Below are 11,676 nucleotides of genomic sequence, written 5' to 3' on the forward strand. Positions count from 1 at the left end.
CCGGCCAGCAGCAGCACTGCAGCAGTGAGGACCCTCCGGAAAGCACACGCTTCCCCGTGCTCCTGGGACGGGGAGGCGTCGCCTTCTCTAGCCCCTCTCCAGCAGCGAGGCTGGCTGGCAATCCCTTTGAAGCGCACTCCTTTCCTCCAGCTCTGGGGTGCTGAGCACTGTTTTGTCAGCATGTTTCCGTCTCACTGAAAATAAAAGAACAGCTCCCATTAAGGCCCGAACTGTTAAGCTGTGCAGACATGAAAACAGAGAAAGCGCTTCTTTTCTTGTTTGGTAAATATTTAGCTTTTGAGGCATCAGTAACTAATCACAGCTGCTTCCTTCAGTTACAAATGGATTCAATCAGGTAAAATTTCAAATGGAACTCACAAACCCCCAGTCATTCCATTGTACGGCACAATGGCCGCGGCAGGGCTTGTGGAATATATGTATTAAATATGCATGTATTCATCAAATCAGACAAAGAGGCTAATGGGTCTCTGATTAGTGTTCTAACTCTATTATGGTGATCCTTCCATCACATCCTGACTCATCTACGGCACGTGAACACAGTGCAGGGACGTCTAACACACGATCTGTCATACCGTCAGTCACTCTTCTGAATACTGCACATTTTTTTCCTTGGCTAGAATTTCTCTCTTGAAAAACTGAAGGCAAACAGAGCTGTGAGGCTGGAGTGCTCCTTAATTTTAATATCAGTAATTTCTAATTCTTTGTATTAAAACTAAACAGATCCCCGTTTATCCCTAAGAAGACTTGTTTCCAAGGGGACTCTGAAATGAGAGTAACAAACAATGGCCAGTTCAATATAGACAAACAGCTCATAGATTTTATTCGGTACTAAAAATTACAGACTTTGTGACAACATATAAATAAAGTTCTATTACAATAAATTGACACTCTGAATTAAGAATAACAAAATTCTACTTATTCACAGACTTGAAGCTGTGTGCTTTGTTTAGGGGTGATCAGTTTTGATGAATAGTTTAGATTTACAGATGTGACAGTCTCTTAGTTACGTCCAAGTTCTGTCTGTTAAATTATGTTCTAGGCACACGCCTGTAACCTTAGTACCCAGGGCACAGAGGCAGGATTACTAGTTTGAAGCCAACCTGAGCTACACAGAATCTGTATCAAATACAGACACACACACACACACACACACACACAAGTGTCAACACACCCCATACTCCTTGACCCACAGAATGCAGGCAACTTGACTCCGCCAAGGTCAGAGTGGTGTCTGTACTAGAGGCTTCCCTCCACAGGCACCCGGCTCTGGCCTGTAAAGGCCTACTTTGGAAAGTAACAGTGAAGTGGTGATTAACAACAGGACCGATTCTTATTAAAAATTGACGACTTTGGGTACTTTAGTTTTAGGCTTCTGTGGTTTGGGTACATCCAGAACTTCTTCATAGTCTGCACTCATTCCCTTTGCCCAGCGACCAACTGTGACCACCCGATCTGCAGGGAGATTTAAAAAAAAAAAAAATCAAGCTATAAAACCAACAGTAATCAAATATTTCCACTTAGAGTGCTATCGGTTGAGCAAAGGAACTCGTTTTGACATGCGTAATCACAAGGAGAGATGCCTCCATCACCGCAGGAAAGTGAGCAATTCTGTAATTGATTAGAACCCTTGATTTCTGAGTACCACAGGCAATTTCTCATCCCAATTAGGGAAATGCAGCAGCTACTTTGCAATGCACAAACTGACGAGAAAGCTCCTTCATTCTTTCTCAGAGTTCATCACTGAAGAGCCAATGAATTCCAAGAGCCCGTAAACAGCAAGACTTAGGAGGCATTAGTTTTAAATGCACAAGATTCCACCTGTGAAATTATGCAACATCTGCTTGTCAGTTTTGTCATTTGGGAAGTGGCAATCGTCCCAGGAGGGAGAATTCAAATCCCACTTCATCATTTCAATCTCACAGCCTACACCATATAAAGATGATCTCCTTCTAGACAAGATTATAAACAAGAACTCCTGGCTTTTGCATTTAAAAACATTAGTGGAAGAAAGTAAGAATGGGGAGACTCGGTGATGAACCGTGACCAGGAAATGCACCCCAGGGATCCACCTCTCTGCGCCTCCCCAATGCTGAGATTAAAGCCTGCAACCACCACAGCCAGCTTTTGGTCAGTTCTGGGGACCAAACTCAGGTCCACATGCCATCGGGCCACCTGCCCAAGCCTGTTCTGCGTTCATTAATACAAGAACATCCATCTCTATTCTAATCCTGACAAACTAAGGGAATCATGAGCTCTACTTTCTTAGAAGTCTGCTGCGTGTAACAGTGAACATTAGAAATTTTTAATGATCCAGGCTAATATTTCACTAGAGGAAAAGCAGTAGGCAGATGCTGCGTTGATAACACATTTTTAATAAGTTTAACAGCTTTACAGTCATTTCAGAACACACAAAGCAAAGCACACGAGGACACTCAGGCTTATGAGCGTTGAAAATTAATTTTGTAGTTGAGTTTTATCTTAGGAATCAATACTTTTTTGGTAAGTAACAAAGTAAATTCTAGTATAATTAATTCCATTTCTGAGCAAATACTAAAGCTTATAAGATGCTTTTCAAAATGGAGTCCTGCAGCTTACCAGCTCTCTTCCCCTGAGAACAGACCTGAGGTCCAGGGACTCAGGACTGTGCTGACTTGTCATTGTCGTGGGCAAAAGCAGCTGTGTGCAGTCAACAGTGCCTCTACGAGTTAATTATTAATGGAACTCAGTGAGCACAGAAACACCCTCATAGACGGAGGCCTAGGAGCTCACCTGAATTTTGATTTTCAGGGCAATCTTTCTTAAAATGTTCCACAGAGCCACAGAGTTTACATCCACCACCTAGAAAAAAAACCACAGAGTCACTGAGTATTACATCATACCGACCCAGGGTTTGTAATACCGGTGAACGTTTTCTTGTCTTCACATCGCTGATGACTCTGAAGGCAGCTGGAGTCAGGAAGCTGGGTGGGTACTGCTACACCTGCTAAAACTCCTTTGCCACTCCCGAAATTCAGGAGCTGCTTCTTGTACCTGACCTTCAAGAGAGACGTGGAGAAGAGACACATGAGACAGAAGTCATCTTTCCAAGAGCTATGGCACAGAAGTTTAAAGATTACTCCTGGAGAGACAGTCAAGGTGTGGAGCCTTCACTTGGAAACAAAACTTGTATAGGGTCATACCTCCCGCCAACACACAGAAGGATGCCCACATTTCTATCAGTTTCTCAGCAAGCGCCCCCATCCCCAAAGGTTAGTAAACACCATTGCTCTACTACATAGGTCAGATGGGTAGTCTTTACTTTAGGGAAATCTGGTTCTGAGCCTTCCATCTGCCAATCCTGCTAACCTCAAAACACACCCCTGTCTGTCTAAGGTAAGCAACATTGCAGGATGGTGAGTTACAACATGTGGTTTCCACAACGGGGCTTTCACGTAATAGTCAGGCCTTCTCATAATCACGCTTGTGTGAAGAGTCAACTCAGAAAACGTCCCCACAGGATACAAACCCGTCTCACGTGTGGGATACACTCCCCTTGCTTTAAGGGAACAACGAAAACTCTCCAATCTGCTCACCATGCCACGGCATTTTTGCTCACAAGTCAGCCTCCCAGGCCCAAGACCTTCTTCACGCAATGGTGAGAACAGAAGAGGCCTTTGGCTGATGCATTTACTTTAAAACAGATAAAGGCCATAACTAAGCAAATCTAAGACACCGCTGATGTGTTTACCCAACTTGTTCTATATTAATAAAAACTCAGGAGTCAGATATTGGGGTAAAAACCTGATCGATCCAAAGAGCAGCAGAGGAACCATCAGCAGATCCCACCTTTCCAGGCTTCCCAGATCAAAAGATTTCCCTGGCAAAATCTTCAAGTCCCTCCCTACTACTTCCTGTGCATCTCTCTATCCAGCTCCCTGGGTCCTCTGCCAGCTGACCCCATCCCTGGTTCAAAGTTAACTTTATTAGCAGTCTTGGAGGCTCAGTGAGAACAACTATCACTGATTGTAAGGAGTGTCATTACTTTACACATCTTCCAGAAAGTCAAAAAAGATACAATCATGTAGGACCCACTAATGGTATGACACAGTTGATTTCAGATATAAAAATGAAAAAAAAAAAAAAGCATCTTAGAACCGACGAAATCTAACTTCCTTATTCCCATTGTTCAGTGATTCCCACTGGCACAAGGACAGTTCCGTGACCTGGCTGGGGACCCGCCACTGGACAGATGTGAGACGGACTCCAAGAGCCGCACATCTTCCCACTGGACCCTGAGGAGGGAGACCTTGAGCCATGACACCCAGATGCCAAGGGTCCATGGGCACCAGTCACTGTATTACAGACAATTTCCTCCTGCAGGCCTCAGACACTGAGACACAGACAAGAAAGTTACATGAAGCCCCAGGTCACGCCTAAGGAGAGACTTCAGACACAAATACCACAACAAAACAGAAACATGTGTACACACTCCAGCAGAACGGCACGCTGGGACAGCACTCACTCACAGCACAGCTTTTCACATCTTTACTAATTTGAGATACACTTTCTCCACTTCTGTTGTGCTTAGATACCAACAGATATTTAATATATTCTCACAAATAATGCTCAATCAAGTAGTCTGAAAGATATCCCTTAGCTTTTCCCTGACTTATCAAGAAATTAAACTACAGTACACAAATAGCCCAGCACAGAATAGCACTTGGTAAAGGTACTCAAGGTTTCACCTATTCAAGAATGTATTTAAAAACGGATTTTAAAAAAAGTCCGATCACAGTTCTGAGCGATGTGCACATTTCCGACACAGAGGACAATGGCACTCACCGTCAGCATAGACTCCTTTGGGATTATCAGGGCAGGACCTGGACAGGTGCCCCATTTCGCCACAGACAAAACACTTTGCAAAAGGAAATTCACCTGTAAGAATCAATGTTCCCATTAGTGTACTGTGTATACATATGACAAGTTGTAAAAGTCACATTACTTTAAAATGCCATACACAGAAAATACATCTTTTTACCAAGTTGTCTATTTAACAAGCACCAAACAAGAATCCGAAAGAGAACATACCGAGCGCAGGGTCCACGCTGGCTCTGCACTTGGTGATCTCGTGCTCTGTGGACCCGCAGCGGTAACAAATGCCAGTGCCCATGTCCTGACTCTCAAGTGCAGCCGGGCAATCGGCAACTCCGTGGCCAGGTCTTCTACAGTGGAAACACACCTGAGGAAACAAAACATGAGCTTCCACGTGGTAAAGCTCTCTCCTGCCTTCACTCATCCTTTCATCAAAACTACCTTTATTTTGCATTTTAAAGTTTAAAAGAAAAAGCATGAATATTGTATCTGTAGAAAAAAGTGCTTTCCATATCCCCAAATGGTCAGGTGCCATTTTCTATTACAGCACCTTAAGTGCTTCTGATAACTAATCCCCTTAATCCATTAGTCTCAGACACAGAGTTATAAATGGCTTTGCAGGAGGCAACTGCTCATATGAACTGAACAAATATGGATCATACATCTTTTACTAAGGATGCCTGCACCGGAAAACAAAGCGTATGTTTTGTCCAGAGGAAGGGCCTCTGGAGCAGTCACACAATGGTTATAAAAAAAGATCACTCAAATTACTACCTGTACTTTTAAATTTCACATAGTTGACTGAAGCTGGTTCAGTGTCTCCACTATGATTCATATCACAGGATCTGAGCTATCTGAGATGGTCCAGCAGGTGACTGTGTTCGAATGGCTGGGTGGAGCCGGCCAGGAGCCAAGGTTCATCGGTGCTGGGAGGCACCAAAGCATCATTAAGGTGTGGGTTTTTGAGAGATTATGGCAGCCGAGACCCACAATGCTAAGAATAGCACTGAAGACCATTCCACTGCTCTGCCTCGCCAGGGCAGGTCTAATGTCGCCCCTAAGAATGGAGAGGTCAGGAAATCACTAGAATAGTTGCCTGCTCACATAAACAGAACAGCTGGACAAATCACATGAAAGAAAAACCCTGTCAGAAAGAAAAGGTCACGTCACCATCACTAGCCAAATCCTGTTACAGAAAGTCTCCTAAAAATGGGGACTCTGGCACAGCCAACACAAACAGATTTATACAACCAACTGCCTCAAAAAATGAGGCCATGATAATCCAGCAACACTTGGTACTGCATGAGTCTGCTTCTTTATAGACAGAAGGTCCATCACAACATGGTGGGGGTTTCCAGAAGTTTCTGAATTCCATGAAGCGATGGCCCAAGTTTTGTCTAGCAGGAGTGTTGGACTGGAGGGAAGAGAAATAGGACTGGAGGGAAGAGAAGTACTAAGTGAAGTCATGGTCTGTTTGGCGAGGCCAGAAGACCCTGATGTCGTGGTAGACTGCACTCCTGTTATAGCCAATAGTTCACAAGAGGAAAAGCAACAGATCTCATCTGATGTGCTGTCTCTACTAAAGGGACTAGCAGAAAGGAAATTTGAAGACTATGCGATAGTGGTTGACATTAGTATGTGGTGGGTCAGAACTATCATCCAAAACAGAAGTTCTAAATGGCAGAAACATTAAGATGTTAAAAGGGCAATTAGGTAAACTATAGGAAGAGGAAATCAATCCATCTCACTTTGTTTCCAGGACATGCCAATAACACACGTAGATGCTTGTCCACTACAGTTACACTGAGAGATTTCACTGACTAAAGAGCATCAGCTTATTCAAAACATCACCCAGACTACATGACTTCCAAAATATGTCTCTTCTGAGAACTACGGACTATGGAAGAAATCTAAACTATTTCAAGTCATTTATAAGTCAGGTGTGGTGGCGTATGTCTGCAACTCCAGGACATGGGAGGCATGGACAAGAAGTCACCCTATGTCTGAGGCCAGCTATGTCTACATAGCTAGTTCCAGTTCAGCCAGGGCTACATAGCAAGGCCCCATCTCAAAACAAACAAACAAACAAACAAAAACATAATGCCTCTAACAATCTACCTTACGTTGAAATGGAAAATGGCCAAAAGCAGCAGAATGGCATTTAAACCACAAGCAAAAGTAAGACAAGACTTAATCAGGAGCTACAAAAACCACCATCACTAATTTTAATTATGTTTTATTTAAAAAAAAAAAACCACTTAAATAAAAGCAACTATTTTCTTACATTGAAAAGACTTTAAAAGTTCAAACATCATACTAAATAATATTGAAGGTTTTGTCTACATGGGTGGTGTAAACAAAATACTCTCACTGGCATTATGATAACCAATGTCTCTTTGCAGAATTAGGTCTGAAGAGATGTTAAGAGCACTGCTGATCTTCCAGAGGACCCAGGTTCGATTTCCAGCACCCACAAGAGGGGGTTGGGGCTCACAACTGTCTGTAACTTCAGTTCCAGGGGAATCGATGCCCTCTTCTGGCTTCCCAGGCCACCAGGCACATAAGTGGTTCATAGACATACATGTAGGCAACACACCCATAAATGGAAAAGTTTATTTGACCCACAGCCGGACATAACCAGAGAGAGAGTCTAAACTGGAAGTCTCCATCGGGTCCCTGACCTCGGAGCTCGGGGAACCCCATGGAAGAGGGGGAAGGAAAGATTGTAGAGTCAGAGGGGATGGGGGACACCAGGAGAACACGGCCCATTGAATCAATTAAGCAGGGCTTATATGGGTTCACAGAGACTGAAACATCGAACATGGGGCCTGCATAGGTCTGTGAACATGTTACAGCTATCAGCTTGGTGTTTTCGTGGGACTCCTAACAGTGGGAACTGGTATGTCTCTGACTTTTCTCCTGCTCACGGGACTCTTTTCCTCCTGTGGGGTTGCCTCGTCCAGCCTCAATATGAGGGCTTTGCCTTGTCTTATCATATCATGTTTTGTCTCTTGGAGGTCTGCTCTTTTCTGAAGGGAAATGGAGGGGGAATGGAACTGGGGGAGAAGGAAGGGGAAGGGGAGTTGGGAGGAGTAGACGGAGGGAAAACTGATCAGGATGCATTGTATGAGAGAAGACTCTATTTTCAATCATCATCATCATCATCATCATCATCAGATTAAATCAGGGGTTTACACTCTGGTAGAATGTTTACATTTTTTAATTCCAGCACTCGGGTGGCAGAGGTAGGCAGATCCTTGTCACTTCATGGCCAGTGGGTCTACAGAGCCAGATCTAGGCCAGCAGCCAAGGCTGCAGTGACACCCTTTCTCAAAAAAGAAAACAAAAACTAAAAACCAAACACAAGGTAGGTAAGATAAATGAAATGTACTTTCAAAAAAATGTCTTTTAGGGCTGGAGAGGCGGCTCAGTCAGTAAAGTGCTTGCCACACATGCGTGACAACCTGAACTCAAGCCTCAGACACCATGTAAAAAAAAGCCAAGTGTGGCAAAGCACACTTAGAATTCCACTACTGGAGAGGCGAGTGGCCTGTTGGCCAGCCTGTAGAGTTTAACTAGAAAGTTCCAAGACGGGGAGAGCTAGCGAAAGATCCTGTCTCGAAAACAAGGTGGATGGTGCCTGAGGATTGACGCCTGAAGTTGTCTTCTGGCTTCCACACACATGTGCGCGCACACACGTGCACTTGCTCGCTTACACACATGCACCACACACTAATGGCTTCTGGCCTGACATGGTGTCCTAAACCTGTACCTCCAGCCACCCACATACCAACCACACACAAACATGTGCATGAGCACAAATGTACACACACAGACATGGCTTTTGGCTAGGCACGGTGGCATACGACTGCATTCCGTTCCCGGCAGGAGGATTGCTATGAGCTTGGAAGCCACAAGTGCTAGCTGTGAAGTCAAGGGGCCTGGCTTCCACCAACCCGGGAAGGTTTGCTGCCTCAGTGTCTGAAACCTATCCTTGCCACACACAAGTCTTGGAGATTCCTTAACTTTCATGTAGAGAGGATTACATGGACCCAACCTCTTCCTCGTGAATGGATATTTTATGGATAAGAGCAGAAGAATGGCCACTCCTTCCAAGTAACGGGAACCACCTTTAACTTGTGCTACTGAACAGTTTTTTTCAACAGCCATTTGAAAAGGTGTTACCAGAAGACAGCGGCAGGACAAACACAGCTTCTGAATTCAGTTTGAATCTCACCTCCAGCACTGACCAAGTGCCTCTCACTTAACCTGGACAGACTTCTGTGTTTCCGGCCTGTCCTATGGGAATATGGCCATCTGTGTAGCGTGGTTACGACAACTAACCAGTGTATGAAGTGTGTGTGTGTACACAGGCTAAAAAGCACAAGCCTTAAAAAGATGCACTAGGACCCTGTTAAAATACGTATGGTGTATGCCGGGCAGTGGTGGCGCACGCCTTTAATCCCAGCACTCGGGAGGCAGAGCCAGGCGGATCTCTGTGAGTTCGAGGCCAGCCTGGACTACCAAGTGAGTCCCAGGAAAGGCGCAAAGCTACACAGAGAAACCCTGTCTCGAAAAACCAAAAAAAAAAAAAAAACGTATGGTGTGAGCAGACGGACGAGTTTCTAGTTACACAAAGACGTAAACGACGCACAGACACAGTGATCTCACCATTGCGTTTTTCTTTGCTGCTTGTCTTTTTAACCGTCTTTCTTCCCGACGGCTGTCTTTCTTTAAGGCCACCGCGATTTCTTCCCGTACTTCCTGGCTGTCTGTCGCGATCAACTCTCCATGGCGAAGCATCTGCGAGTTCTGTTTTAGGTATTCCATGAATCCATTCACATCTTCATTTAAGTACTCTTTTTTCTTTTTGTTCTTTTTATGTTTTCCTTGAGGCGCATCATTTTTAAGGGGCAGCCTGCTGATCTGACGCTGCTTATGCTTTGGGAGGTTGTGGTCTGGGCTCTCTGAAGACCCCTTCTTCATGTCCTCCCATGATGTCGCAGACAAGGGTCTCTTATTATTCGAGGTAGTCACTCTAGCCCATCTGGTCATGGTTTCGGCAGAGGTACTTTACCAATCTGCAAGATAAGAACAAGTAATATTCAATTAATTAAAAGCTGAAGATATACAGCCAGGTCATTATTATCAAAAATACTCCTATCTCAAACTTTAAATCATTAAAACTCTTTACTTAGTTATCTGCATCAACACATGGTATGCTGCAAAGACATTTCTCTAAAATAATTTTGGCATTGATCAGAGAAGTTTCATTCCAGTTGAAGAAAAAGGCATATACATGTGCTTAAAACTAGAAAGTAACAAGTTTTGACGTGATTTTTAAATTAGAAATCACATGTAAATACTGTGAATGGTCTTCTCATATCCTGCAGTTTTCCTGGCTGTTTCTTTTCCTACCTTTAAATCCCAAACTACTTTCTCCCAAACTGCTTGCTTAGTTTGCCATTTCTATTGACAAACTGCAAAGCACGTTAGTAAGAACACATAAGTCTTGTCCTTTAAGTTGGTCTTTCTAGTTCTTCCCGAGAGATTTATAAATTAAAGCAGTATATAAAGTGTTTGCAGTCACATGATAGTCTTATTAATGAGGGTGATTGCCACGGGTAGTCCAATGGTATTAAGTCATTTTCAACTATCCCACTTTAATGATTCAAATTGTAAAACAAACTTCATACCAAGAAGACTTGTTTGTATACCTTTAAGAAATACGTTCGAATAGTCATAAATAGGTTTCATTTAGAGTATCTATGTGCACATTTTTTTTAAAGGAGTAGTTTATTTTTTAAGACTAATTATTTGGTGCCAACATAATCGTTTACTTTGCATGCTACCTAGCAGTTCCGAGAACGTTTCTTTTTCCTCTTCGGCCGGTGAGAACATCAGCCACAATCAAAGAACGGGAGTTGCCACTCTTAGGGCAGCATCCCGTGTACTGGGTGGGCAGCGCGAGCCTCGGCGCCCGCTGCCTGCAGCACGCCTTCGGGCCGGTGAGTGACGCTGCTCGTCACTTCACAGCGCGCTGGTCCGCGGTGACTGTCACCTGGAGGGCGGGTCCACCCCGGAGGGGAGGCTCGGGGTGTCCGGAGGGTGGCACGGAACAGCGGGACGAGCCAGACGCTCCCACACCAGCGGCTGCACTTTTCCCCTCCGCCCCCGGCAGCGCGTCCCGCGGGCACCCTCGGCCTGATCCCAAAAGCCGAGCTGGGCGATCGGCCCGGCCCCCGGTCTCTGTCCTCGCGCCTCCCGCACGAGTCCGGCTCCAGCCGGCCCGAGGCGGCACGGAGGCTCGCACACCCCGACCTGCGCTGCCCGCCCGCCGAGCCCCTTACCCCGCGTGAGTCCTCCAGAGCAGCTGAGACAGCCAGCCAGAGAAGCCCGGGCCCCGGACGTGGGCGCGGCCTTGGCGACAGGAAGCACAGCTTCCCCGACGCGTCACTTCCGGCGGGCCCGGGCTGGGTAGAGAGGCTCGCGTGTGGGGGTTCCGCGCGGGGAGGTGGCTGGTGTTAAGTTAGTGGGTTGTGCAGAGGTGGCAGTGGCCTCGCGGGACACGCAGGTGGGCGCCCAGTCTGTGCGGTCCGGGAATGCGCAGTGGAGGGGGAGAGACAGGCGAAAGGACTGCCGGGAGGAAGGTCTGCTTTAAAATGTCCTTTGCGCTGGACTTGGAAAATGCAAAACGCAGGGAAGTTGGCTGTGGGAGGGAGCCAAGGGCATTGCAGGGCTGAGCTCGGCGAAGGGATCAGTGCCGCAGGAGTGTCACCGGGCGAGTACCTGTTAGTCCTGAGT

General features: G+C 45.6%; 1 protein-coding gene across 2 annotated transcripts; it reads right to left on the bottom strand.

Annotated features, from left to right (window-relative positions):
- Positions 1–811: 811 nt before the first annotated feature.
- Positions 812–11,359, bottom strand: Zcchc9 (zinc finger CCHC-type containing 9). 2 transcript variants are annotated; one of them, XM_006980477.4, is made up of 6 exons: positions 11,223–11,359; positions 9,544–9,953; positions 5,089–5,239; positions 4,843–4,935; positions 2,791–2,859; positions 812–1,473 (listed from the first exon to the last, which is right to left on the bottom strand). In XM_006980477.4, the coding sequence occupies exons 2-6, from the start codon at positions 9,925–9,927 to the stop codon at positions 1,355–1,357; spliced, it is 816 nt and encodes a 271-aa protein (XP_006980539.1). In that variant the 5' UTR covers positions 9,928–9,953; positions 11,223–11,359; the 3' UTR covers positions 812–1,354. The 2 variants fall into 2 exon arrangements, with proteins under 2 accessions (XP_006980539.1, XP_006980540.1); XM_006980478.4 differs by lacking the exon at positions 11,223–11,359 and adding an exon at positions 10,725–10,952.
- Positions 11,360–11,676: the final 317 nt, after the last annotated feature.

Source organism: Peromyscus maniculatus, chromosome 15 (assembly GCF_049852395.1).
Source record: "Peromyscus maniculatus bairdii isolate BWxNUB_F1_BW_parent chromosome 15, HU_Pman_BW_mat_3.1, whole genome shotgun sequence".
Classification (NCBI taxonomy): Eukaryota; Metazoa; Chordata; class Mammalia; order Rodentia; family Cricetidae; genus Peromyscus; species Peromyscus maniculatus.

Coding starts and splice junctions, on each gene's coding strand:
- Zcchc9 (XM_006980477.4), bottom strand. CDS start 9,927: ATGACCAGATGGGCTAGAGTGACTACCTCGAATAATAAGAGACCCTTG. Junction 2,860..4,842: donor CAAAGGAGTCTATGCTGACG/GTGAGTGCCATT, acceptor TTTTTTTTCTAG/GTGGTGGATGTAAACTCTGT. Junction 1,474..2,790: donor CCCTGAAAATCAAAATTCAG/GTGAGCTCCTAG, acceptor ATCTCCCTGCAG/ATCGGGTGGTCACAGTTGGT.